This window comes from Pelodiscus sinensis, chromosome 3, assembly GCF_052426305.1.
Source record: "Pelodiscus sinensis isolate ZL-2025 chromosome 3, ASM5242630v1, whole genome shotgun sequence".
NCBI lineage: Eukaryota > Metazoa > Chordata > Testudines > Trionychidae > Pelodiscus > Pelodiscus sinensis.
The window spans coordinates 116,188,894-116,216,534 of NC_143054.1; the positions used below are offsets into that span (position 1 = coordinate 116,188,894).

The window sequence follows — 27,641 nt, forward strand, 5'->3', positions numbered from 1 at the left end:
GTTGATGAAAACGATGAAGAAGAGCTCTGTGTAAGCTCAAAAGCTTGTCTTTCTCACCAACAGAAGTTGGTTCCAGAGATGTTGAGAGCCATTGGACCAAACTCTAAACACTGCATGTGACGGAAAGCACTTCAGGCCATGGGGTTGTGGCAGCATTCCCAGCTTTGCTAGTTCCAGCACCGATGGTTGGTCCAATATAAGATATTACCTCGCATACCTCGTTTTTCTTATATCCTGGGAGCTATAACAACACTGTTTATATAAAGAGCATTTAAGTGAAACTGCAAAGATAAAAAATAACAACTGAAAACAGAGCCAAGAATTCTGAGATAAAAAATAACAACTGAAAACAGAGTCAAGAATATTTAAATATTAAAAGTTTTACCTCAGTAACTCTTAGGATTGACTTATAAAGGATCTGTTAATTTACTTAAGCATTTTACTCTATAAATCCTTTTGAAAGAGCACATGGTGCCTTACTATTATCCATCTTCTCTTGTTTCATGGAAAATACCAGTGATTTAACGTATTTGATATTTTTAAGGAAACAGTTTATTTCAGCTGTCAGCTGCACAATGTGAAATGTTTGTTGATGTACAAGGGCATTGTGAAGGAAGCATATTTTCTCCTCTCTCTTTGGTGCACTCTTGCTTCTCCTCACCCTGTTCATGACAAAAAATAAATATATACTTTTAAAAGGACTGAGAGTACTAACATTCCAAGGCAAGAAACCCATCTATCTTTACAGACCAATTATTCAAGCTGTTTCATGAAGCATGTCAGTGGATTGCCGAGCAGGCCTCTATTAGCACAGAACAGCTTTCAGTAAGGAGCCTGTATTTGTAAAGCATCTAGCCTGATAGGGCTTTAGTCCTCTCTAGGGTGTGTCTAAATATTATCAGAATATTAATAATAATGGGCAGGATTTTTCCAAAGCACCTAAGAGGCTGTTGATTTTTCACTGTGACTTATGATCCTACATTACTTAGATGTGCTTTTGAAAAACCCACCCACTGTTTTTAATCCAAAAGGCAGCACAAGACAATGGCTTCCATTCTTTTAAAGCATGTCTTGAGTTTAGGAGTGTAGAGGCTCTGCAATGAGACAAATTTTGACCTAGAAGAATAGGCTTGAAAATAGGGCTGGCTCTAGGCACCAGCAAATCAAGCACGTGCTTGGGGAAGCACATTTCCAGGTAAGCAGCCGTCCCTGGCAATGCCCGACCCCGCCCTGCCGATTTTAAAGGGCCACGGGAGCTCGGCTCTGGCTGCGTGTCCCCGGGAGCTGGCTGCGGAGTGGCCAGGCTCCATCACTGCCCCGCTGGCTCCAGTCCTGCTGTGGCCCCAGCCCCCTTTGCTGGAGAGAGACCACTCCCTGCTGGCCGCCTGGCTCGCTGCTCCTGCCCCTCCCCGCGCCCCTCTGACTCCGCGTCACCTGTTCCCCACGCCGCCTCTGTGTCCCACACCCTGCTCCCCTGCACCCTGGTCCCCCTGTTCTCTCTGTTCCCTGCAACTCTCTGGTTCTGCACCGCCTTTGCACCCCGCACCCTGCTCCCCCCATCGCTGTGCTCCTCTGACTCTGCGCTGCCCATTCCCTGCGCCACCCCTGCACCCCGGTCCCCATACCCCTCTGGCTCTGTGCCCCCTCTGCACCCCGCAGTCCCTTTTCCCTGTACCACTCTGGGTCTGTGCCGCCCACACTGCTCCAGACCCTGATCCCTCTGCCCCTCCCTTTCCCCTCGTCCCATTCTCCGTGCCTCCCCTGCACCCCACGACCCCAATCCCTGCGTCCCTCTGGTTCTGCGCCTCTCGTTTCCCGCACCACCTCTGTACCCCCCACACTGTTTCCTGCACCCGCTGGCTCTGTGCACCCCAGCCTCCCTGCTTCCCCTGGTCCCCGCACACCTCTAGCTCTGCGTCTCCCATTCCCCATGGTGAACCCTGCTCCCCCTGTTCCCCATGGCCCTCTGGCTCTGCGCTGTCCCTGCACCCTGCTCCCCTTGTGGGTTAGGAGTGAGGGGTGCTTGTCCATAGGGAGGGGCTGGACAGGGCACGGAAAAGGCTGTTGTGACCCAGCAGCAAGTGAAAGGGGAGGGGGAGTTTACTTGAAGCACCTTTGCCTTTATGGAAAAAAAATAAAATTATATTTGCTATTTATAGGGCTAAAATGCCAGGACAAAAATGAAAACAAAAAAAAATTTGCAAAATGCAAATATGTGTAAAAGCCAACAAAAAAGGGGGGGAGACACAATTTTTTTTTGCTTGGGGCGGCAAAAAACCTAGAGCCAGCCCTGCTTGAAAAGTAGGGCTCACATTTTCAATGAGGTCTCTACATCTACTCTCAGAATTCTGTTCCAGCCAATAATTCATGAGTCAAAACAGGATACTTAGACATCTATGGGATCAAATGTATAGGCAATAAGTCAGATTCTCATCTCAGCTATGCTGGTTTTGTACCATTGCAATTCTATTGACTTTATTGTTCCTTACTTACAGCCAAATGAATGAAATTGAAATTCAACTTTTTGTTTTAAAAGTGGCATGGCACTACAAATGCATAGACGTGAAAGGTGAATTTGCTTTGATTTGAAGGGTTCAGGTAATCTTAGTTCTCCTGGCAGAGTGGATCTAACACTGGCAATAAGCCTTATGCCACTTTCAGAGATAAAGAATATTTTCCTTTCATGATGTGTTTATTTTAAAGCATTTCATTTTAAAATCCTTCTAATTCTGTGCTCATAATAGTCCGTTATTAGCTCTGATAAAACAATAATTTTTACTTTTTCTGCCTATTTTATTTCTCTGATTGCAGGGCTTGTGGAAAGAAATCTTCTGTCAGGGCTTTCTCCTTTAAGAGCAAGCAAAGTTGTCAATTGCTAAATAGGCCTTCTTTGTGTTGGTCTCCTGGGTGAAGAGCTCTTAACCAAGGTCAGACACTGAGTGCCTTTGTTCATTTGCTAGGTTGGTCTCTTCCTCTAAGACCTTAACCTTATATGGTGTTGAGCAACCTTAATTCTCATTAAATCACAGGGACTATTGGTCCAGATTCTTCTGGCAGTTTTCAATATATTTGCGGAAGAGTGTACCACACAGGGTGACTGCTCTCTGACTCCATCTCACCCCTCTAGCTAGTTATGCTCCAAGATATCACAGTGACTGGTAGAGTGACTTCCACAGGCTCAGGTGGAGAGAAGGAGGTTGGTGCCCCTCTTGCTTTTCTTCTCGCTGTCTTCTTTGCCTATTCCATTCTATAGTTTACTCTACAGGAGATCAGCTGACCCTGTATTTTCTAGTCAGCTAGTTTTAAAGACCAAGCAGGTTATGTTTGCCTGTGGGGGTGGTTTCAAACATTCTTCCTGAAATTTCTGACCAGTGAAAATGTCAGGGCATGTACAAGTACTTCTAATGTCACTTTCAGAAATGGCCATGTGCTTGAAAAAGAAACAACCTATGTGAAGTGGGATGTTAAGGAGATATTTCATGCAGAACAAGGTTAGTTCCTGGAAGAACTGAACGGTTCTATACATTCTGGCCAAGATTTATAGAAGTAGGAGTCACAAGTGAATATCAGTCAGCATTCAAAAAGGATGAGTTTGGCTCCCAAAAGTTGACAACTTGGCTACAAAATTCAGATTTTTAAACATAATAAATGTGGGAGTTTTAATTGTTCTTCTGTGTTGGAACTTTAGGAGTCATGTTGTCAAACTTTTCCCCACCACCTTAGAGCCTGGAAACTTCCTTTTTTAAAAAGCTGAGATTCACACTTAAGTCCATTTTCAGGCACCTAAGGGTCCACCCTGTAGTGTTATTTCAGAATAACTAATGTTATTCTGAAATAACATAGTCCGCATCTATACGCAATCAGTTATTTTGCCATAATGTCAAAATAATGTCCAGCCAGAGGACTTCTTACTCTGACTCCTGTAACCCTCATTTTATGAGGAGTAAGGGTACTTGGAGGAAGAGTGCTCTTTCTCAGACTTACTGCTGTAGACAGCGCCAAAAGCTAAAATAAGCTATTTTGACTTAAGCTACGCAATTGCTCAAGTTGGGTAGCTTATTTCGCATTTAGTCCTGCTGTGTAGATGTACCCTAAATGAGTACTGATAACCTACCTTTTCAAAAGCACTGATAACCTAATAGTTTGCATTGAGCAGCAGTGAGATGACTGGACCAATAGTGTGCTCAGCACTTGAAAAAAATCAGACCACTTCTTTAAGTGCCTCAATATGGTTTTAAGTGGTTATCTTCAGACTATTGTTTTTAAAAAATCTGTGTGAAATAGAACAGTCTTCATTCTAAATACTTCTATGCTCCCTTCTATTGTGGTATTTGAGCATCTTTTTCTGATACACATTATTATGAGAGTGAACTTGAAATACTATATGTGTTACAAATGCTTGGTACTGCAATTAACTCATCTGTAAAATATTATTCATCTTATCTATTACAGCTAATCCTTGGAAATTGTGGCTATTTCTAGCATGCTATTTAATAAGTGTCCAAAACTGCTGAGAATTTTACCTCCGTTTATTCTTACCATTGCTTTTGTCTAAGCCCCCATTGTTGAAAGGGACGTCCAGTTGGAAATAAAAAATTGTCTCCAATAAGGGCTGCAGGACTTACTGAGCTAGATCGGTATGTAATTATTCAAAGGATCCTATAAAGTAATTGCCAACAAATTACTATCCACACAACAAATAGATTTTTTTTATTTGGTTTTATATTTCTTTCTGATCTCCCCTCCTCCCCCATGAAGTCTTCAATTGAGTGCTGGAGCAGTATTTTATCACCATGTAACAGCTGCTACAATATAAAGAATGGAAGGGTCTGGGAAAGTTACAGCAAAAACACATTTTCAGCTTGTCAAAAATTGGTTTGACATTTGTTTTTGGCATCCTCACAGGTCAAATATCTCTACTTTTGCAAATTAAAATGTTTGGAGATGTTAGTGTTATCCCTTGTGATAGGTCCGCGTTGCCTCTGAGCTAAACACAGATGCAGCTTTTCCTTGCCAGCAGAAAAGACTATTGTGCTCTCAGTCTATAAAACAACACACAGTTCAAGTGCCTTCCCTTCTGAGGACAAAGCCTGAAACATAGCAGCCTTTGGGTAAGGAGGAGCCACTTTCCGTGTGTTGACTAGACATGCAGGGATCTGGACTCACTACTGTAGACATTTCTCTGTGCCATCTGGGCCTGCTATTGAACAAATACACATTGAATAGGAAAGATGGCAATATGGATGGCTTTTAATCTGAAACCAATCAATAAGAAACAGTGCTTGCTCTGAGAGCCTCTAGAAGGGAGAATCCAAATAAAACAATTGACTTATTTCCACACACTGAGATCTCACAAATTAGGCAAAATTATCAACAGTATCAAAAGCTGCTAATAAGTCCAAGTATCAGAGGGGTAGCCGTGTTAGTCTGAATCTGCAAAAGCGGCGAGGAGTCCCGGGGCACCTTATAGACTAACTTTTTTAATAAGTCCAATAAAGTGATATCTTGCTCTGGTCTCCCACTATGAAGAGATAATCAGCCAGCAACATCAGTGCAGTCTCTGGACCAGACTGATAGGGATAAAGGAATACTATGGAATTCAAGAGATATTGGAGCAGCCCAGATTATAATCTTATTATATTTCAATTAAAAAGGGAGATTTGACATGGGATGGCAATGGCTGAGGTGATAAAGAATAACCAAGCTTGAAGGTGGTTTCTCAAACACATAGCTCTACTGTGTAGACGTAGCCTATTTCAGGATACCTCCAGTATCCCGAAATAACTATTCCGCATCTTAAAAGCAAGCCTGTTATATTGAAATATAATGGGCTCACTATTCCAAAGTCCTTGTAAACCTCATTGCATGAGGGATAAAGGATGTTTCAGAATAGCACCTTATTTCGAAATAACCTCAAAATAAGCTATGCAATTTGTGTAGCGCAAATTGCGTAGCTTATTTTGAGGTAAGGGTGCTGTATAGACGCACACATAGTGATCAGGTTTTTGCTCAGGTCTTTTTGTCCTGGAGCAGTACAATTGTTAAAATGTTCTACTTTGATACAAAAAATTCTATGTGTTGGCGGGAGATGGGGGAAAGAGAAATCTTATTAAATCTCTTACTTGTTCCCACAGTATAACCTTGTATGTGCCAATGCCTGGATGCTAGATCTAACACAAGCTGTCCTCAATCTGGGGTTTCTGACAGGAGCATTCACTCTAGGCTATGCTGCAGACAGGTAAAGTATGTGTGTTAATACCACTCTACCCTCACAGAAGCAGAAACATCTTGCACTATAATTACCTTATGCAAATATTCAAAGTTTGGAGATTCAGTTTCATTCTAATAAGAAAGTCACAGCTCATGTAAATTTCCTGAGTCTGTAAAATTGGTCTGGAAGCTTCATGAGGTTTCTAAATACTTCCTGGCCGTTTAGGACTTAAAATAGTGTGAAAAGAGCCATTTGGTATTTCATGACTTCTATTCACATCTGGACTCAGGAAGTGCAGAGAAACATAGAAATGAAAAGCAAGCGTCCTAGAGAGTTTCAGGGTTGTAAATTTCTGAGGTGGGGCATAGGGCCATTGAAGTAGAAAGCAGCTACTTTGATAGATGAGAAAGAAACTCAGTGCTTCAACCCTCTCAGTTCACACATGAGTCCTGAACATTATTAGAGCTGACTGAATACTGCAAAGAAAGTGTGAGTAAAATCCAGCCCTGTAAACAGGTTCAACAGCAGAGCTAGGGACTACGTAGGTCCAACCTTTCTCGCAAGATAGGAGGTAGCACTGTTATAAGGAATTAAGTCAGAATTAAATTGTCTGAATCCCTCTTGACAACCCAAAGAGCAGGAGTGAATTTCACTGTAGATGAATATTTCTCTAATTTTAAAGTGTACTATTTGGCTGTTCTCTCCCTTTTTTATTTGCTATCCATGAATATCATGATTTTATTAGGCAGAATGTACAGGGAATATTCTGATAATACACAATAAACTCCTAAACATACGCATTTACAATGAAAATCTGATTATACCAAGAGTTATGGTTATCCAGAAGGGGGGGGGGGGGGTTAAATCTACCACGTGACCTATGTGTCCAATCAAAAGCAAACAGTACAACTTTTACATACTGAAGTCTCACAACTAAGCTCTCAAATACAGTAGACCACAAGGATTATTTGTGAAAGTTCTTAAGAGAATATTTTTAAAAGAACCAACTAAAGAAAAAAATTGTAATCTTTACATGGATAACTCATAAACAGAAAAAAGGAAAGTGAATGAGCAGATAAATCATTGTTTGAAGGAATTCTCTTAGCTATATTCAGAATAAAGGGATTTAAAGCAAAGTTAACATTGGATGAAGACAACATTTCTGGGCAGCAACTGTAGACTATTTATCTTGTGATCAAATCAGAGAGAGTGTCTTGGATGAAATAATAATAGAAATAATTTATATTATTATAGAATCATAGAATCATAGATCTGGAAGAGACCTCAGAAGGTCATCAAGTCCAGCCCCCTGTCCAATGCAGGACCAATCCCAATATTTGGATCTCTAATTGAACCACAGAGTTCAGTGGTTTACCTGGAGCTGACAGAAAAATACTAATTTTTCTTCTTGAAGTTTTTAAAAAATAATTTGGGTCAACCTTTCTTATTAGTTTTGTTTTGTGTCCTCCATTTCCCCCAAAAAGTCCTCATTGTTTTTCCTTTTGTTTAAAAACATTATTTTCAGTTTCTGGAGGGGAAGTTGGTTGGGTTTTAGCCTAAAAAATGAAGTTTTGAGCAAAATGAAAGTTTTTATTCTAGTGAAAAATATGTATTTAAAATTTGACATTTTTAAAACCAACTCTAGTTTGGGCCTGTAGCTAGGTTTGGCTTGTCCATTAATATTGTTGGGATAAAATGCTTAAAATTACAGGCAGTCCCCGGGTTACGTACAAGATAGGGACTGTAGGTTTGTTCTTAAGTTGAATCTGTATGTAAGTCAGAACTGGCGTCCAGATTCAGCCGCTGCTGAAACTGATCAGTTTCAACAGCGGCTGAATCTGGACGCCAGTTCTGACTTACATACAGATTCAACTTAAGAACCCCAGGCATCCCCAAGTCAGCTGCTGCTGAAACTGATCAGTGGCTGATTCCAGGAAGCCCGGGGCAGGGGCTTCCTGTAGTCAGCCACTGGTCAGTTTCAGCAGTAGCTGAATCAGGACGCCTGGGGCAGAGCAGCTGGGGTGCTGCCCGGTTGGTCCAGTAGCACCCAGAGCGGCGCTACGGGACCAACTGGCAGCGCCCCAGCTGCTGTACCACAGGTGTCCGGAGGAAAGCCGTGGAGCACGGGGGCAGCGGGACAGCCCAGACGCGCCATGGCTGTCCTGCTGCCCTCGAGCTCCGTGGCTTTGCTCTGCTTTGATCCCCGTCCCCCTGGTCTGCAGACCAGGGGGACGGGGAGCAAAGCAGCGGAACACGCGGGCAGCGGAAAGCCCAGACGCGTCTGGGCTGTCCGCTGCCCGCGTGCTCCGCTGCTTGGCTCTGCTTTGCCCCCCCCCTCCCCCTGGTCTGCAGACCAGGGGGAGGGGGGGGGGGGGCAAAGCAGAGCAAAGCAGAGCCAAGCCACGGAGTGCGTGGGCAGCGGACAGCCCTGTCCGCTGCCCCCGTGTTCCGCCACTTTGCTTCCTCTCCCTGGTCTGCTGGAGACCAGGGAGAGGAAGGGCCCCATTCGTAACTGCGGATCCGACATAAGTCGGATCCGCGTAACTCGGGGACTGCCTGTAAATACTAATGAATACAAAATGAAAATACTTGAAGACAGACAGTATAAGCTCCAAACAGAATATTTATGAGGCTACTTCATTTGGCATTCTAAAAATGGGTGAAGCATTTCCTACACAGGGCATGACTAGACTTAAAATTGGTAACATCTTGCACAAGTTGAAGTCAGTAGCAAATGTCCTATGTATTTCAAAAGGAGAATTTTAATTTCTATAATCCATGCCTGTACTTAAAGTATCGGCACCCCACCTCCAAAGCCCTCAACGGCCGTTTATCTTGGCGCTCTAGGCGACCGCCTAGTTCGCCTGTATTGATGAGCCACCCCTGGCTGAGATGAGTATCTAGGAGAAGAGAATTCTACATTCTAGGAGCTAGTACAACATTCTAAGGCCCAGTGGTGGGAAAGCGTAAAAGATTGATAGCATTAAGTCAAAACTTTGAAGAATATTTCAATTCCAACTCTAAACTGAGTTAAAAGAAAATGTTAGTTACCTTTCAACATTTTCTCTCTCTCTCATTTTTTTGGGCAGATATGGAAGAATCTGTATTTACCTCTTATCATGCCTTGGAGTAGGGTTATGTGGCCTCGCTGTGGCATTTGCACCAAACTTTTCCATATTTTTGATCTTTCGTTTCCTACAAGGTGTATTTGGAAAGGGAACCTGGATGACAGCCTATGTTATTGGTAAGAGCTGTACTCTTTCATTGTTGGCTGGGGAGATAGAGGGAATGGACATTGGTAAACAGACTACCTGAATATGAAGGCAAGTGGGAACTGCACAATTGTTCACCAAAGATATGAGGTGAATGGAACCAATGGAAATAGGTCATCACCGGAACACAACAGGACACATGACTGTCTGGCTCCAAAGCAGCCCACAGAGGGACCATAAGAATATAAGAACAGCAGTATTAGTTCAGACTAGTGGTCCATCTAGCCCAATATCCTGTCTGTCAGATTAGGGCAATTATTGAATGACTATCACCTGTCATCTAGTCCCAGACTCTGACAGTCAGAGGCGTAAAAACATCCAAAGTATGGGGTTGCATACCTGTCCATCCTGGCTAATAGCCACTAATAGATCTATCCTTCATGAAGGTATCTAATTCTTTTATTAACCCAGTTATAGCTTTGCCACAGGTTGACAGTGTGATGTGTGGAGAAACACATTGCTTGGTTTGTTTTAAATCTATGGCCTATTAATTTCATTAGGTGGCCCCTGGTTCTTGTGTTCAATGAAGAAGTAAATAATACTTTTTCTTCATTCTATTTAATAGATGTCTATCATATACCCCATTAGTGATCTCTTTTTCTAGCTAAACAGCCCTAGTGATAGGGAAGCTGTTCCGTATCCCTAATCATTTGTGTTGCCGTTCTCTGTACTTTTCCAAGTCTAATGTATCTTCTGAGATGGGACAATCAAAACTGCATGCACTGTGTACCACAGATTCATGTAATGACATTATGATATTTGTCTATCTAGTCATTCCCAACTAATGGCAATCTTCTTGACTATATATATTGTGAATGGATGCATAAAAATCAATTTTCCTCAGAATATTTGAAGGGGCTTATTTCTTTTAGTAGTGCCTAGAGGTCTTCACTAGTTAGGAACTCATTGTGCTAGCCACTTTACAAAGATATACATGACAATCCCTGCTTTCCAAGAGCTATAGGACTTTCTAAAATGCTAGAATATTGCTTAAAAGTTTTAAGGAAAACCTTATCTCCGCCAATTCATTTAGTTTATATGAACAAAGTTGACAAGGCTTGCTTATAAATTATATCAACTTAGCTGAGGTCCAACTTTATGATAGTCAATGTAATCTTGTCCCAACAAGTTCACTTTTCAAGATTAAGAGCACCATTCCTACCCATCCTGGCTAATAGCCATTGATGGACCTAACCTCCATGAATCTATCTAGCTCTTTTTTGAACCCCGTTAAAGTCCTAGCCTTCACCACAGCCTCTGGTGAAGAATTCCACAGATTGACTGTGTGCAAGTGAAGAAAAACTTCCTTTTGTCTGTTTTGAACCTGCTGCCTATTAATTTCATTTGGTGACCCCAATTCTTATATTGTGGGAATAAGTACATAACTTTTCCTTATTCACTTTTTCCACACCACTCATGATTTTATAGACCTTTATCATATACCCCCTTTAGTCTCCTCTTTTTCTAAGCTGAAAAGTCCCAGTCTTTTTAATTTCTCCTCATATGGGACCCATTCCAAATCCCTAACTATTTTTGTTGCCCTTTTCTGAACCTTTTCCAATGTCAATATATCTTTTTAGAGATGAGGCAACCACATCTGTATGCAGTATTCATACCATGGTTTTATATTAGAGACAATAAGATATTTTCTGTCTTATTCTCTATCCATTTTTAATTACTCCTAACATTCTATTTACTTTTTTCACTGCTGCTGCACACTGAGTGGATGTTTTCAGAGAAATATCCACAATGACTCCAAGATCTCTCTCTTGAGTAATTGTAGCCAAATTAATCCCCATCATATTGTATATATAGTTGGGATTATTTTTTCCAGTGTGCATTACTTCATATTTATCAACATTAACTTTCATTTCCCATTTTGTTGCCCAATCACTTAGTTTGGTGAGATCTTTTTGAAGTTCTTCACAGTCTGCTTTGGTCTTAATTATCTTGAGTAGTTTGGTATCATCCACAAATTTTGCCACCTCACTGTTTACCCCTTTCTCTAGATCATTTATAAATAAGTTGAATAGGATAGGTCCTAAGAGGTAATGCTATGGCATTCCTACTTGCCATCTTCCAATGCTTCCATATTCAGAATTGTAAGTGTTCCAGTTTATTTCAAGTGTATAAAATGACCTGTTATTAAAGAGCAGGAACTTCTGAAATGGACTCAGCAAATGTGCTTGCAAACCTGAACAAATCTGCAAGATACTGCAAGAGTGGTCCAAAACCATAGTAATAAAACTACTACAAGGTTTAGCATTTTGGACCATTACTGTTGTATTTTATAGTTGTTGTTTGTGAGGTTTTGGTTAAAAAAATTGTAAGTGCCTGAATGATTTATGAGACTAAACCCCAGGTTTGTAGAGATTTAGGGCTTAAATCATTCAGCATAGCAAGGCTTAAAAGACTTAAAATTGTGTGATGTAGACAAGGCTTATCAACAAAAGGCAGAGTTTATCGACATACCAGTAGAGGTGTGTACTACAATGTTCCTCCCGCTGATATAATTTCCCTGCTACTCTGATATAATAAAGCTACCTCGATGAGAGGCATAGAGTTTTTGCAACAAAGTTAAAGCCATGCTGTGTTAGTCTAGACACTACATTAGCTTATGTCTTGCAAAGTGGCCTCCAGGAGGTGTCCTACAATGCCCATCATGACTGTTCTGGTCAGCAGATACACAAGCATCTGTCCCTCCCCTTTTAAAGGCCAGGGAATTTTTGAAATCCCACTATTTGCTCAGCATGGAGAATTCTCATCACGGCAAATGCACTCTCATCTAAAGTACACCAGGGTTGTAGGATCTGCTAGGTGTGTGGGAAGAGGAGGCTGTGGAATCGGAACTCTGATCCAGAAGTAGGAACTTCTGAGAAGATTGCTTGTGGCATGGAGGAGAAAAGGCATGAAAGGGTCATGCAGCTGTGCCATGCTAGGATCAAGGAGCTGAGGCAGGCCTACCAGAAAGCAAGGGAGGACAATGCCACACCAGAATTATGGTTGAAGATGTGTTGCTTCTGCAAGGACCTTGGCATCCAGCAGAGTCAACCCTGAGGATAAAGTGGTGGATGCAGAAGCGGAGTTGGAGAAGGATGTGGGACAGGTGACAGGGTCGGTCAGTGGTGTGATGAGCCACAACCTCTTTTTGACTTTGGAGAAGTGTAGCCAGTCCCAGCACTAGAGCTCTGGTGCACATGAAGCTGGAGAGGGGAGCCCTAGTAAGTACAATTTTTTTCTTTGATACTACATGATGCCATGAGGCAGAGCTCAGCTTTATTTTGTTACACATCAGATGTGGAAAAAGGGATAGAGATTAACAAGTTTACTATGTGCAGCTATGCAGTGGGAGGGCTTGAGAAAAGTTTATTAATACACACCAGAATGTCCCAGGAATCCTCCACAGAGATCACTAGGAAACTTTTCAGGAGGTAATCTGCAATCCTTTGCTGAAGCTTCCTTGGCAGTGCTACTTGGCTTTTTCCCTCACTGTAGAAACTTTGCCACACCAATTGGCAATTGCTTCTTCAGGAACCAAAGCAGCATGTAGGTGAGCAGCATGGTGACCTTGTCTGAGGCCCCACACATGCCGGAAATGCACCTGTGTGTCTTCAGATACCCTCAGGAGTGAGAGTTCAGCTTTGATCATCCCTGCTTGGGAAAATGGTGCCAATATTCAGAATAGTGTCCCTAAGTACTAGTTCCTAGTGCTTGTACTATTCCCCTTCTGAAACTAGCCAGATCCTTTGTCTCATTTTGAACCTCACCCCAGGTCAAACTCATCATATTTCATGCTCTGGGCATGTTGCATGATTGCCAAGGGAAAATGAGAAAAAGGTGAATGTAACTTATGATTCAAAACTGAAGGCATGCACAAAACTGCCTCTGTTTATTGTTTCTTTTGCTTATACAGACGTGCCTTTGAGGGCCAGCTCCTTCACATCAGTGATGTGCCTATGTTGGATAAGGAAGTGTGCCAGAAGGAGTAAGGAGGATATGTTTGAGAGGTGCTGCAATCATCTAATGCTATAGAGAGCGAATACAGAGTCTGGAGGGAGACAATCAATGAAAAATTCAGAATGCATAGCCTGGAGAGGAGACAGGGCCTGCAGCAGATTATGATGAGGGACAGGAATGGATGACAAAGATGATGGAGGACCAGAGATGCAGAGATCCCTGACTGTGCTGCAGTTAGAACACATCTGTGCTGAACTCAGCCTGCAGCCCATACAGAACGGCCTTCAGCTCTCTACATTTCTCACGTTTCATGTGGTGCAGCACAGTACTCCGTGCATTCCATGTTTCATGATGACAGCTGGACTTACAAACAGCTGTGAGAGCTTAATTTGAGAGAATGCTCCTCAGTGTCATGTCCCTTGTATGAAATGGAAACCTGTGTATTGCTGTTAATAAAAGTTTAGTCTTAGAAATACTGTGAATTTTTATCTGTGTCCTTCACATGGAGGTTGTTTCAAGAATTTCTGCACAGTAGCAATCAGCACATTTGCAGACTACAGTTAATGCTCGGGCAACAATCATTGCAAGGGTCATTCAAAGTGGCAAGTAAACAATGCCTGACTGAATGCATTACAGAGAGACATATTATGAGGACTCATTGTCAAAATGCCGCTTCTAAGTTTTTCCCCTTAGCTTCACAAATGTGCAGAGCCAAGTAGGCTGCTATGGCCATAGGAATATTTTCCTCATGGAGGTCTCACCTGCCAAAAAGGCAGCATCAGCAACCCTTTAATTTACCTAATACTTACCAAGTCAACTTAACTCTGTAGTATAGATATAGCCTTATAATGCATGGTCCTTTTTCAAAACTGATGTAGGTACTTAACAACCTAAGGGCTTGTCTACACTTCAGCTCCACCTCTACCCATACATAACAAGTAGTCCTGTGGCATCTTAGAGTCTATGCAAAATATATAGAATCATGAGCTTTCATAGGTAAAACCCACTTCTTCAGATGAATTGGGATGGAAATAATAGAAACCAAGACTTATCTAAATATAACAGCAGAAGAAGTATATGTCAATTGTAGGACCTGTGTTAATTAGGCTAATTAAGTGGGCTGGATGAGTCCATTATATATAGCTTTGGATGTGGAAATACAAGATGTTAATGACAGGAGAAGTTTGCATTGTAATACACCAACCAGTTAATATTTTTTTTGGTCCAGGGTAACAATGTCAAATCTGTAGATAAATCCTACAGTTCTGTAGACTCTCTCTTTTGTTTAGTGAAAGAAGATAGTTGCAGAAAGAGGAAATGGGAGGGAAAATGAACACTGCCAGTTCTTCTCTGTGTTGGAGAATTAACACTAGTACTAGCCTGATGCAAAATGTTTCAGAGTTCTGCTCCTGTCAAGCTGTTGCCGTAACTACTTGCTGTCAATGGTGTCTGAGTCCAGCTATAGGGAACCTATTGAGCAGGACCAAAAATACATCACCCAGTTGCAAAAAGTTCTGGATGTGGAATGCTAACAATACACCAGCCAAGCCACAGTAACTCAGATATATCATTCCTCCCTATTTCTCCTCTATAATAGTTCCCTCAAGGTTATGGATCACATATCATTTTAGAAAAATGAAGACCTTCAGTAGCAATCCAAGGTAGAACCCCTGCATAACTGTGACCCAACATTGCAAACATAATGTTTTTAATCAGAATAGGGTTTATTTCTGTTCAATAATTCTGTTCTTTTCCTCTCTTCAGTAACAGAGATAGTTGGCTCAGATCAGCGAAGGATTGTTGGAATTGTGATACAGATGTTCTTCACCCTTGGAATCATGATTCTCCCTGGGATTGCTTACCTGATTCCCACATGGCAGGGGATTCAGCTGGCCATAACACTCCCCAATTTCCTTTTCCTGCTGTATTACTGGTAATGTGTTTATTTTGATCTCTGTAGGCTCATGCTTTGTATTCAGGTCTAGATCAAAGAGTTCTTAAAGAGAAGGTTTCCCTGAACTTTCGAGAAATTACTGTTGGATGCATTTCAGACTAAGAACTGGTTACAAATCTAATAAGAATATACGGTAAAATACGAAGTGGAAAAAACTACTTTGTGGCTTGATAAAATGCTTTTCTGATCATTCAAACTACAAGATCCATAGTCTGACATTTTCTAATAGGTCTTTACAGGTCTAGAATCACTAAAAATGTCCCTCATGTTATACCTATATTTACATGGGTGGTCTTCTGTTACCAGTGGGTCCATCCTCCAAAGTTTTCTGGCAGCCTTGTAGAAGTCTCATAGGCATGGACTATAGATTAAACTTCTTTGGAGGATCTCAAAAACATGTTTTTGAAAGTTTAGTTACATTTATTTGTGCCTGAATACTATCCCAGTGTTAGCCAAGGAATTTCACTCAGTTCTTTTCTAGGTGTCCACAAGGCCAAGCAAACAGTTTGAACCAAAAATTGTTCCCTGATATAATTAAACTGAGTACACGGGAGGTACACTAGCACTGAATTTGGCCTTGCAGAGTTCGATGTACCAAGTATGAAAAGAAGGGAGAGAACAATGGTTGGTAGAACCACACCCATTAGAAGTTTTAAATATTATTTCTGTTGCTGTTGTTGTTAATTTGCTCTTTGACTCTGTGGCAGTATGAGTCCCTCAACCAGTATTCTACAAAATGATTATAGGAAGGTCGGGGACCTTCCAAGTGCAGAAAACACTTGAGGGGTGAGCAAGACCCTTGTGGAGATGTTAATTAACTTGTGTGTTTGGCTTGACCACAACCAATGTTTCATTTGAATGGAGAGGAAAATGCCCAGGGTGGAACAGGAATGGAGAGTGAACTACCGTACCTTCTTTCTTGTAAGAGTGGTCCTCCAAGTTGAGGTTGAAGTACTTTAGTTAGGGCAGCGGTGTCCAAACTTTTTTCAAAGAGGGCCAGATTTGAAGAAGTGAATATGCGTGAGGGCCGTCCCCGCACTCTCAGCCCCAAGGCGGAGTGCCTGCAGGGTCGGAGGCTGGCGGAGAGCGCAGGGAATGCCGGCCTCATGGCGGCCCGGGGGCAGGGTGAACCCGCAGCTAAGCGGGGGAGCGGGGCTGCGGACGTGCCCTACAGGGCAGGCTCTAGGACCGTGGAGGCCATGGGCGGCGGCGGCGGCGGTGGCGGTGCACCCGGAAGCGGCGCGCTAGGCGCGCCAGTTCAAAAGAGCACCGGGGAGCCAGAAGAGGGGGAGGAAGCGGGGGCCGTATTAAATCGGAACACGGGCCACAATTGGCCCGCGGGCCGGACTTTGGACATGCCTGAGTTAGGGCAACGTGGGGAAGTATGTGGTACTGCTGAATCAGCTGCTCCTACTTAGCTGTAGCTACATTTCAAAGGGAGAGGTGGAACCTGAGGCCCCCATTCCCCGCACCACAAGAGCCCCATTTTAAATTAAGCACTGAAGACAAGGTGGGTGAGTGCCTATATTTTACCAAAACAACTTCTGTTGGTGAGAGAAACAAGCTGAAGAAGTCTGGAGATCTGACAAAGAGCTCTCTAGGGCTACATTTATACTGCAGTGGTATTTTGGGATACTGGAGTATTCCGAACTAGCTATCCTTTGTCCTCACAGCAAGTCTGTTATTTCAAAATATAACAGGCTCACTATTTCAACGTCCCTGTAAACCTCATTCCACGAGGATTAAGGGATACTTTGGAATAGTGGGTTATTTCAAAATTTGGTGCTGTGTAGATAGCGCCAAATTACAAAATAAGCTATTTTGAAATAAGATCAAAATAAGATACACAATTTGTGCAGCTCAAATTGTGTATCTTATTTTGAGCTTAAGTACAGTGTAGATATAGCCTGTGTGTCTCAAAAACTTATCTCTCTCATCAAGAGAAGTTGGTTCAATAAAAGATATTGTCTCATCCACCTTGTGTCTCTAGTATCCTGGGACCAACACAACTGCTACTGCAGTGCGTATGCTAAGTACTAGGCCAGGGCCAACCATTCCTTGCATATAGGCCATCAACCAATCATTTGGTCGGACCTAGATTAGGACTTCCACTGTAGAGGTAAAAAGTTACATATAGAGGTAAAAAGTTACATGTCCTATCACTATTATCACCCAGCTTCTGGGCCTTAGGAAGCTTTCAGTAAAGTTGAATAAGAACTAACAACTATTTGAAGAAAAAACATACATTTAAACCATAAACATCAGTTGTTTTTTAAATGACTGAATGCTGCATATGAATTGTGGACAATATAGTCCTCAAGCTGTGGTCCAAGACCTTCCTGCTCGTTTATGGCATGAATTATTTTGAGAGTCAAGCTGAAGGTTGACGGAGAGCTGGATCCATCATTTCTATCTTGTTGGGAGGCTGAAGAATCAATGCATTAGATGTAAATGCAGGTGATGATTCTCATTGTTTTCTACAATGACTATTAAGCAAAATCCTTGCCTCCCTCTTTGCTTTACAGGGCAGTTCCTGAATCTCCACGCTGGTTACTGACACGCAAAAAAGGGGAAAAGGCATTAAAAATTATGCGCACTGTTGCCAAGCACAATGGGAAACATCTCTCGCCACATTACTCTGAGGTACTTACCATATGTTTGCTCCAGTTTTTTTTTTATATTTAACCATTGGCCTTTCAGCTCTGCTAGAATATATTCTGTTTGATTTACAAGAATTGTATAGTGCCTCATCAGGTTATCTGAGTCACTTTTTATTTTCTTCATAAGAATGAAGGAGTAGGTTTAATGAAAGGAGTCATCTTGAAATGAGAACATTTTCAAGAAGTTATGAGAGAGGGGAGTGCTGAGTCACTAATGTAAAATTCATACAAACCATCCCATCTTTTAAAGAACTGTACTAGACATCCTACATCACTAGGAGCCTTTGTATTTAAGAATGACTTAAGCGATATTGTGCAGTGGTCTGTCTTCCGACATACACCATGTGGAGGACTTGTCCATTAGTCTCATTGTGGAGCTGATATTTCTCTCAACCCTAAAAAATAAAGGTTGAATAAGGGAGTGGGTTCTAAATATTTAGTGTGGGGGAGGGAATAGCAGGGAGCTGGTTAAAGAGTCCCCAGCAAAGTTGTTTCTCATTTTCTTTTTTGGTCATATTTCTTGCAATAATGTTTTTCTTCACCAATCCTAATGATAGACCTTGTGTTCAGAGCAAAGGAGTAGGAACAACACAAAGCAAAAGGGCCTTAGAGTGTAGATTGTGCTTTCTACATATTTATAGAAAGCCTAGCACATGGTAGGATGACCAGAGAGCAAGTATGTAAAATCAGTACAGGAGGTGAGAAGTAAGAGGCACCTATATAAGACAAAGTCCTAAATATCAGGACTGTCCTTATAAAATTGAGATAGCTGGTCACCGTAGCATAAGGATATCTGAATCCTGATTTGAGTCTTTGATTGCTACTGCAATGCTTTTTCATTAAACATGGTGAGCACAGCACAATAGTCTCTCTATGCCTATTCTGCTTGTTGCGGGCTGCCCAGAATTTCAGAGGGCACACTGATTGTAGGGGAAGGAGAAAGTATTAAGGCATGGGAGTGTTATTTAAGTGTGCTGTAGTTTTAAGTAGGCAGTAGCAGCACTACTGTGCAATGACACAGCTGCCCACTATGCTATGCTCCTCTCTTAGACCATTATATAGCCAGTATGAACTTACTCTCTGAACCTGCACATGGTTTGTCAGTTCTCCTTGTGGAGGCAGGAAAAGGGAATAAGGGTATGTCTACACTACCACCCTAGTTTGAACTAGGGTGGTAATGTAGGCAACCAGAGTTGCAAATGAAGCCCGGGATTTGAATTTCCCGGGCTTCATTTGCATAAAGCCGGGCGCCGCCATTTTTAAATGTCTGCTAGTGCGGACTCCGTGCCGCGTGGCTACAGCTTCCTAGTCCGAACTACCTAGTCCGTGCCGCGTGGCTACACGCGGCACGGAGTCCGCACTAGCGGACATTTAAAAATGGCGGCGCCTGGCTTTATGCAAATGAAGCCTGGGAAATTCAAATCCCGGGCTTCATTTGCAACTCCGGTTGCCTACATTACCACTCTAGTTCGAACTAGGGTGGTAGTGTAGACATACCCTAAGGGAATTTGTGTGCAGCCATCTTGGTCTTGTTAACAAGAGAGCAAGAGTCAGGCTAAGTCTGTGGCCTGACAACGCGAGATCTGTAATTAGACGCTGCCTTCTCCTCTCGCCTCCATACGGAGATAAGGATAGAATGCTGACTCTGGCAGGGACCTTGAGATAAGGAGCATCTGGGTGGAACTAAATAACTGTTAGCCATTGGTGTTTGTAATGGGAAGGAGACTAATTGTTGTTGTTATTATATCTAATAGACAGTATATAAACTGTTTCATAATTGCTTTTATTCGAAGATCTACCTCGGGGGCGGGGGAGAGGCTTTCCCCCCTGTCCGAACCAGTTTTTCCCTTGCTGCCTCTGGCTACTTGTTGCTTACAAACCCAGAGTGAGGACAATGTTTTCTTCCACATCCTGAACCCTCATTTTAAGGAGAGGAGGTTCCAGGAACCCTGACAAATCACATGGAGGAATCAGGGTCTTTTGGAGTTGGTGCTGCTTCCTCTGGCTGGTCCACTGACTAACTCTCAGGGAGAATCTAGCAGGAGCTCTGAATTAAAGCCCACTGATTTGTTGTCCTTTCAAGAGTCAGGGAAGAAGGTGGCCAAAATTTAAACTAGGGGAACCAGAATCTGCACTGACTATGAGTTCACCATTTGCAAAAGGAGGGTACCTGTTGGAATCAGAATTCCCTTGTGCTTCTGGATGGAGGTGAAAGGACTGATGTGTTTAAGTGCTCGTTGTCATAGTGCTATGGCATTACAGATGGCCATGTACTGTATCTCATAGCACTGAATGCTTTCAAAAGTGTATTTTCTTATGTTTGGACATATAGATAAATGGCCTGCCAACAACAGTCAGCTAAGAGGTCTGTAGGGGATTGTCTGCAACCCAGGCTGGGAACTTAAATGTCAGATTTTGGAACCTGACAAGTTTGCCTTACAAGGAATGTTTTAAATCATTAGCTTTGCTGGACAAAATCCCTGGCTGCAGTGTATCCACCACTAAACATATATTAAGATTTTTTTAAGCAAATGATTATTTTGGTACTGGCTAAAAAAATGTTTGCAGAAAACATTCACTCAGCAGCACACTGAACAACATTGGTGAAGTTTCATAATATTCCACAAATGGAACAGAGGATAGATGTTGTCTATGGTTCATGGGTTTGAAGTGACAAAACTGCCTCTTTTCACTTGGTGGGGAACTTTGCTGTCAATGACTTTTTTTGTGCAGCTTGAACTCTAAGGGTTGTGCTTTCTCACAGTCAGGCAGCTGAAAATATTTTTCTTGTGGGTATGTTGCAAACCCCTGTGCCTCAGGAACCCACACTGACCTCAGAGAGAGAATGTTTAAACTAGTGCCATCTTTAAAAGTTACATAACAAGATGGTTCCCAGAGACTCTTGTATGCAGACCCGAGTGTGGCTGCAGATCAGAGACCCTTATCCTGGGAGGCCTTCTTGTGATAATATATGACTAGAGACAGCTCTTGTTCAGCTCTATGTAAGCTTGAAATCTTGTCTCTTTCACTAAGGGTAAGTCTACACTGCACTCTAAAAGAGATTTTATTACGAAATTGTGCTTTATCTTTAGATAGCCTATTTCAAGACATCCCTTATTCCTCGTGAAACAAGATTTACAGGGATGCCGAGTAGCGAGTCCGTTATTTCAAAAATTATTTCAAAATAGCAGACACATTCCTTGGACACGGGGTAGCTATTTCAGGATACTTCTGATATCCCGAAATAGCCTTGCAGTCTAGATGTACCCTAAAAGAAGTTGGTATAATAAAAGATATTTCCTTACCCATATTTATCCGTTCAAGTTATTGCTCTTCCTCCATGAAAGTAGATGGCTTTGCCCAAATCTGCAAGATTTTTTTTACACAGTAAGAATTTTTTTGAATTAGTTACAATGCATATCCATCTTCAGTTACTCATATTTTCTCCTATGATAAGTATAGTCCTCAGAAAAACAGCATATTCTATTGCAATTAAAAAAACTGCAAAAACAGCATAGAAATTAATGTAAATATTCCATTTGCCTGATAATTCATACATTCACTTAATGACAGTTTTGAAATGTAAGAGTTCACCTGGCACATTTCACAAACAAGCTAAGCTCTGACCTGCCTGACACCTTACAAATTATTGTAACACATTAGTTATATGCTTTACAGAATCAAAGATATGTATATATACTCGAGTGGCAAGACTTACCCAGCATTGCCCAGGTCTTTCAGGGGACTGGCAGTGTGGGGGTGAACAACTCAGGAATTATGACAGTGCCTTGAAGATGGCAGGGGGCAGTGCAAGAGTGAAAGCTGGGGGTGAGGAAGGGCTCAGGCAGGAGGTCTCCTCCCCTCCATTTCTGGTCACTAGGGACCCTTTTCTCTCCTCTCAGCCCCTCCAGTCCCCCTAGCCACTGGGGATCCTTTTCTCTCCCACTCCCAGTTCCCTCAACCCCTTCAGCTGCCAGGGGCCCTTTCTCTACCCCAGTCCTCCAGCCACTAGGGGCCCTTTTCTCTCCCCATCCCCAGTGTCACAGTCTCCCCGGCTACCAGGGGCCCTTTCTCTTCCTCCAGGCCACCCCCCCCCCCGACCACCAGGAGCCCTTTCCTCTCCCTCCTCCAGACCCCGAGTCATCAAGGGCCCTTTTCTTTGCCCCACAAACCCCCAGCCCTACGGGCCTTTTTTCTCCGCCCTCCTCCCCCAGCCCATCCAAGGGCCAGGAGAAGGGGAAAGGGTTGGGGCAGTGGGCTATTTACTCAAGGTGCTCACAGGCAAGATGGTGGAGCCCCAGCTAATCTGGCTACTTCCTTAATGGCACAGCTGCCCTGAGTGAACACTCTAGGATAGCTGTCCCCTGCGGGCTTGCTGTCCCCAATGGCCACTCTCATATTGCTTTAAGTTAGGAGAAGAGGAAGCTGCATACCAAATTTGGTGGCCCTAGCTCTTAGCATTTAGGAGGAGTTCTTGAACAGATTCGCAGACAGACACACACCTAAATACACAGATTAGCAGGGATGGATATGTTCAAATATTTATATATTTATCCTTAACTAGCCATTTCCATGCTTTTTAGTGCACAATTTTGTGGAATTGTATAACAGGGCACAGATTCACCCCCGCAGCTGCAGGAAGAAACTGATATTTGCTTTGCTTTGCTGCCCTTTATATATGGTCTTCCTTGGCCCAGACTGCCTGCTATAGCAAACTGTCTCATCATTGGCTGTCGCTATAAGCCCTCCTCTCATTGGCTCAGGACCAGTGCAGCCTCTCCAAAGGCTACTTTAACCATTCTGCTATCAGTGAGGGGCAGCCAGCCCACTAAAAATTGACATAATGTTCTTGTTATGGAGTTTCTGTGAGTGTTACATTTATCACAGGAGTATGAAATTTTGTGTGTGTAGGAATCAGCATCATATCAGGCCATTTATTTACTTGGTTAACAGGCTATAGTTAAAGGATGGAATGGCTATAGATAAACGAAACAGTGTGATGGATGAGGTTTTGATTACCAGTCAAGGGCAAGGCCAGATATTAGTAAAGCATTTCCATTATGCAGGCCAAGATGATGTTAGTCGCATCCCAAGAGACTGAGTGGGGTAAACTAGCCAAATTGGAATAGCGTCTTCTGCAGTTAAAGGAGTGTAAACTGAGTTAAAAGATAAATAAGTTGAAAGGCACAAGTGAGTAAAACTATTCCTGTTCTCAGATTAATCTCTCCTTTCTACACTTCAGTATTTTAGAAACCTGGACCTTAGAATATAGAGACCTGTATCTTCCCCCAGCAAGCTTATTAAGAACTCGGCTGACATTCATAAGAAATATTCAGACATGACCCCAGTTCACAGCTGCAGCTGCTTAACCTTCAGTAATAGCTGAGCTGCACTTCGGAGCAGTTCCTGGGACCTTTTTCATATACAACTGCTGTCATTCCTGGTGCTGTGCCTAGCAGACAGCGATGTTTCAGGAAGTGCATTAACAGGGGGCCAAGTACATTTCTCATTTTTACTGACATCAAAATGCTCTTCCAGATAATTATCTCTAGCTTTATAAAGCCATTAGTGTATGGAGAGAGAGTGTCAGGGAGAGGGAGAGAGAGAAAGAGAGAGAGAGAATCCACCATGATATTCATGGACTTTGTGTAAGATTTTCAGGAAAGCCTGAAAGGATTAGGTGTCCAGAAAATCACAGCCTTTCTAGAAACTCCTATGTTGATGAACAGAGCTGGCTGTTTGGCCGCAACTTTCAAGGTTCTGAAATATTGGCTTCCTTCCACCCTGGAACAAGACAAAAGCCTTTCAAATGTTTCTAAAAAACATAATTCTGTTGAAACCTGAGCTTTTGATTGAGTGAGATAGAGAGTGAGTGTATGTGTGTATGTGTGCGTCAGAGAGAGAGGTTAGAACACTGGCCTGGCACACGTACCTAATTCAGAGTGATCTGGGAATAAAAAATCTCTACTCTGAATTACACAGAACAGGGCCGTAAGTCTGAGTGTCCCACATCCCGGACCAGTGCCTAATCAGGAAAGACCCTGTCCAGGCCCTGAAACCTTCCTGATTAAATATTCATTGAAACCAATGCATCTCTGCATAACTCTTTGGTTTTGATATATTTTCTGACTAACTTCAGTAATGAGTGTGATGTGAAAACAGATGAGCATTGTTTTATTCAGTTTTTACTACAGCATTGTGACAGTAGGCAACTGGGCATAATTTATTAACTGTTGTTTCCAGAGTAACCCTTTGTTCTCAGCTGTGCCTCATTTCCCCAAAAATTGTGTTTTCCAAGCTGAAATGTTTCACATTTGGTCTCTGCCCAAGGGTGACTGCTTTGTGAACATTTGAACAAAACCACTTCATCCATTTTTAAGTGACAAGAGAGAACAACAAATTGTTTTCCCATTATAAAAAATATCTTATCTTTTTATTAAAAAAAGATCAATTGCAGTAAATAGTTGGGCTAGAAAGTTATAATTTGAAAATTGTCCTCTTAGAGGAGAAATGAGTTGGAGTGTCCTAGTGAAAACTGATGTTGATTAGACAAAGATTTACGCCTTGGAAAATCACACTTTGAGCATGCACAGAAGATTTTGCTCATGTTTTTAAGGCCCTGATGCTACAAAGACATACACATATTTGTAATTTTATACACCGTGATCATAATTCACCACTGCACTTAAAGTGTATGCATAAGTCCCATTGATTACAGTAGTTTGTTAGGATTAGTGCTATGCTGAATAGGCACATTGCATGAAATTTGCAGGATCAGTACCAACGCTTGTGGAGTGCACAACCTTCACGGGAATTTTTAAAACCAGTGCAGAAAAAATGAGATAGGAAATTGATTCATACAGCAGCTCCTTATTCTTCATATAATACGTCTTTGGATACTAAAGGTGAAATTCTGGCTCTATTGAAGTCAATAGGAGAACTCTGATTTCAGAGAGGTCAAGATTTGATTCCCAAAGACCTAAGAGATTTTCTGCAATGTTTTTAATGTCCTTTTCCCCCAGCCCATAAATCATACTTAAACGTATTTTCCAACTAGAGTTAGTGACACTTAAGATAGATAGAAAATTGTGTTAAGACTGCTTGATTTATCCTTGCATGGGAAAATGAATGCCGTATTTGCACAAGTTTCAGATGTTGGTCACTGCCAACATGTTCTTATAAACAAAAGTAAGGCAGCATTACAACCCTTCATGATTGTGTCCTTAACAACTTCCAACAGACAGCAGATTCTGATCTGGAATGTAAATGAATGCCTGACAAACAAAATGTAGGATTAAAAAAAATGGAGCTAGTATATAAAGAATGGAAGCAACTTTGAGAAAACTTCTAACTCTATTACAGAAAACAAAGTGGCTGTAAAGATGGGGGAGGAGGGGTTCTAGCAATGATGAGAGGGAAGAGAAAAGAACTATGGGCTGAGGGTTTCACAAAGTCTTTTTTGTTATTAAAGGAGCTGTTAAAAGTTTACTCAAATGGTGTTTATCTCACTGAAAAACTTATGACGTGCAATAAATACAAAATAAAATTCATATGTGCAGCCTTGGCTGAACTAGAATCAGATCACTGGGAAATGCTAGTTGACCTAGTTTACCAATCAATTTGCTCACCAGTCAGCATGGGCTCTATCTCTACATTCTCTTTGGCCCTGTTTTCCCACAAAGTAATTTTCATTGTCTTTAGGGTACAAATGGGAGAAAGGGGAGTCTTTCTTTCTCTGTCCACAATCACATCTTTTTGACTGATTCTCTATTGTGCTTGGTTTTGTGTTTGCTCTTCCAGGCCCCATCTATGGAGAGTAATGACACCTATTGAATGGTTAGAATTAGAGACCCAACATCAGGGACTGAAATTTTCAAAGCAACACAGTAGATTTATTCTAACCTCTCTCACCGAATATGTGAGATTAATTCCCTTGCAGTGCTTTAAAAATATCAATCAACCCCCCTGGACTCTAGTCCTGATTTGTGTTATCTTAGGTATGGGCTTGCCTCCACAAACAATTAGATCACAGCAAACTGGGATGTGACTCTACCTGCAGTGACTACCTGTAATTTAACTGCTTCAGGGGGTAGCCGAGTTTGTAGTGTAGACATACCCTAACAGACTGTGTTATTTCGAAATAGCTTATTTTGAAATAACGTGTCTACACACAAAATTTTGAAATAGTGCGTCTACACTGAGTGGACGCTGAATCGCATTTAAGACCAGCCAGAACCAGGTCCAGCAGGGCATCAGGTCAGGAGTTACTTTGTGTGGCTGCTGCCTGAGGCTATCTGAGGCAAGAACACACGGCCCGTGTAGACAGGCAGCAAGTTTTTGCGCAAGAGCGGCCGCTTTGGCGCAAGATCACGCCAGTGTAGACACAGCCATAGTGTATTCTGAAGTCCCATTGACTTTTGCTTCATTGGGCCTATGTGTAAATGTTCAGCCGAGGGCAGATATTAATCTTTCTCTATCGTGAGCCTTCTCTTTCCATCCAGACTTCACTTCTTGACAGTGTCCTCTTCCCTACTGCTACTCAGTTGTAATAGCAAACATACTCTCAAGGACATTGTTGTTTGCTCTTTCCATTGTTTGCTCCTCCGAACCCCACCCTTTTGTCCTTAGTGTTATCCATTAAAATGTCATTGGATGACTGTGGGGAAAGAACTCACAATTGAGTTCTTTCTTGGCATTACCCTTAAAGTTCAATACTGCTCTGAAAATCAGCTGTAAAAATGGCACTGCTAGGTGCCACCTTTATTGCCTCCCAGGGACCTCTGAGTCCACTTCTAAATTTACAAGTAAAAATAAGTTTTTTCTCCTGAAAACTCAGCAGGAACTGGAAGCCAAGCTGTATTTTTTCTGGCATGTACGTTGTCATTACAAAAGTTTAAGGAGCTGGACATTAGCCTGAGTTGTATTAAATTTTGAGCCCACTCCCATAACTGCTGTACTAGCTCAGCTGTGTGTGTGTGTGGGGGGGGGGGGGACCTTAGTTCCTCTCTATGATCTGCTGATTCTGATGTTTGCTTTCTTTAGATCACAGTTACAGATGAAGAAATTAGTAATCCATCATGTCTCCATCTGGTTAGAACTCCCCAGATGAGAAAATACACATTGATTCTAATGTATGCCTGGTAAGTCTCCATTGTGTTGGGTTTTGAAATCACATTTTTTCACTAATTAGATTCTTTCACATCTGAAATTCAAGTCAGCTGCTTACAGTCCTTTGTGTTTGTCTCAATGTCTTCATCTAGGTTCACAAGTGCCCTGGTTTACCAAGGACTTGTTATGCGCCTAGGGATTATAGAAGGAAACCTCTACCTAGACTTCTTCATCTCAGGAGCTGTGGAATTACCAGCAGCTCTCTTGATTTTACTGACTATTGATCGAATTGGTCGACGCCTTCCATTTGCTATAAGCAACATAGTGGCAGGAGTGGCATGCTTAATTACTGCAGTCTTACCAGCAGGTAACTCTTTCGTTAGCTTCCTCAAATCAGCGATTTATGCATCGATTCATAGACTTAGGGCCCGAAGGGACTGTCATGATCATATAGTCTGACCTATTGCACATTACAGGCC

General features: G+C 42.1%; 1 protein-coding gene and 1 long non-coding RNA gene across 2 annotated transcripts in view; one reads left to right on the plus strand and one right to left on the minus strand.

Moving 5' to 3' along the window:
- SLC22A3 (solute carrier family 22 member 3) overlaps nt 1–27,641 on the plus strand; it is a 55,407-nt gene that overhangs the window by 13,857 nt on the left and 13,909 nt on the right. Inside the window, exons 2-7 of the mRNA XM_006115017.5 lie at nt 6,135–6,238; nt 9,301–9,455; nt 15,205–15,373; nt 17,920–18,037; nt 27,097–27,194; nt 27,315–27,529. Of these exons, the coding sequence (XP_006115079.1) occupies nt 6,135–6,238; nt 9,301–9,455; nt 15,205–15,373; nt 17,920–18,037; nt 27,097–27,194; nt 27,315–27,529 (859 nt within the window). The remainder of the gene's footprint in view (nt 1–6,134; nt 6,239–9,300; nt 9,456–15,204; nt 15,374–17,919; nt 18,038–27,096; nt 27,195–27,314; nt 27,530–27,641) is intronic.
- LOC112544478 (uncharacterized) lies at nt 545–21,832 on the minus strand. Its single transcript, XR_012902746.2, has 3 exons — nt 21,773–21,832; nt 21,360–21,420; nt 545–662 (listed from the first exon to the last, which is right to left on the minus strand). It is a non-coding gene; the product is annotated as an uncharacterized LOC112544478 (long non-coding RNA).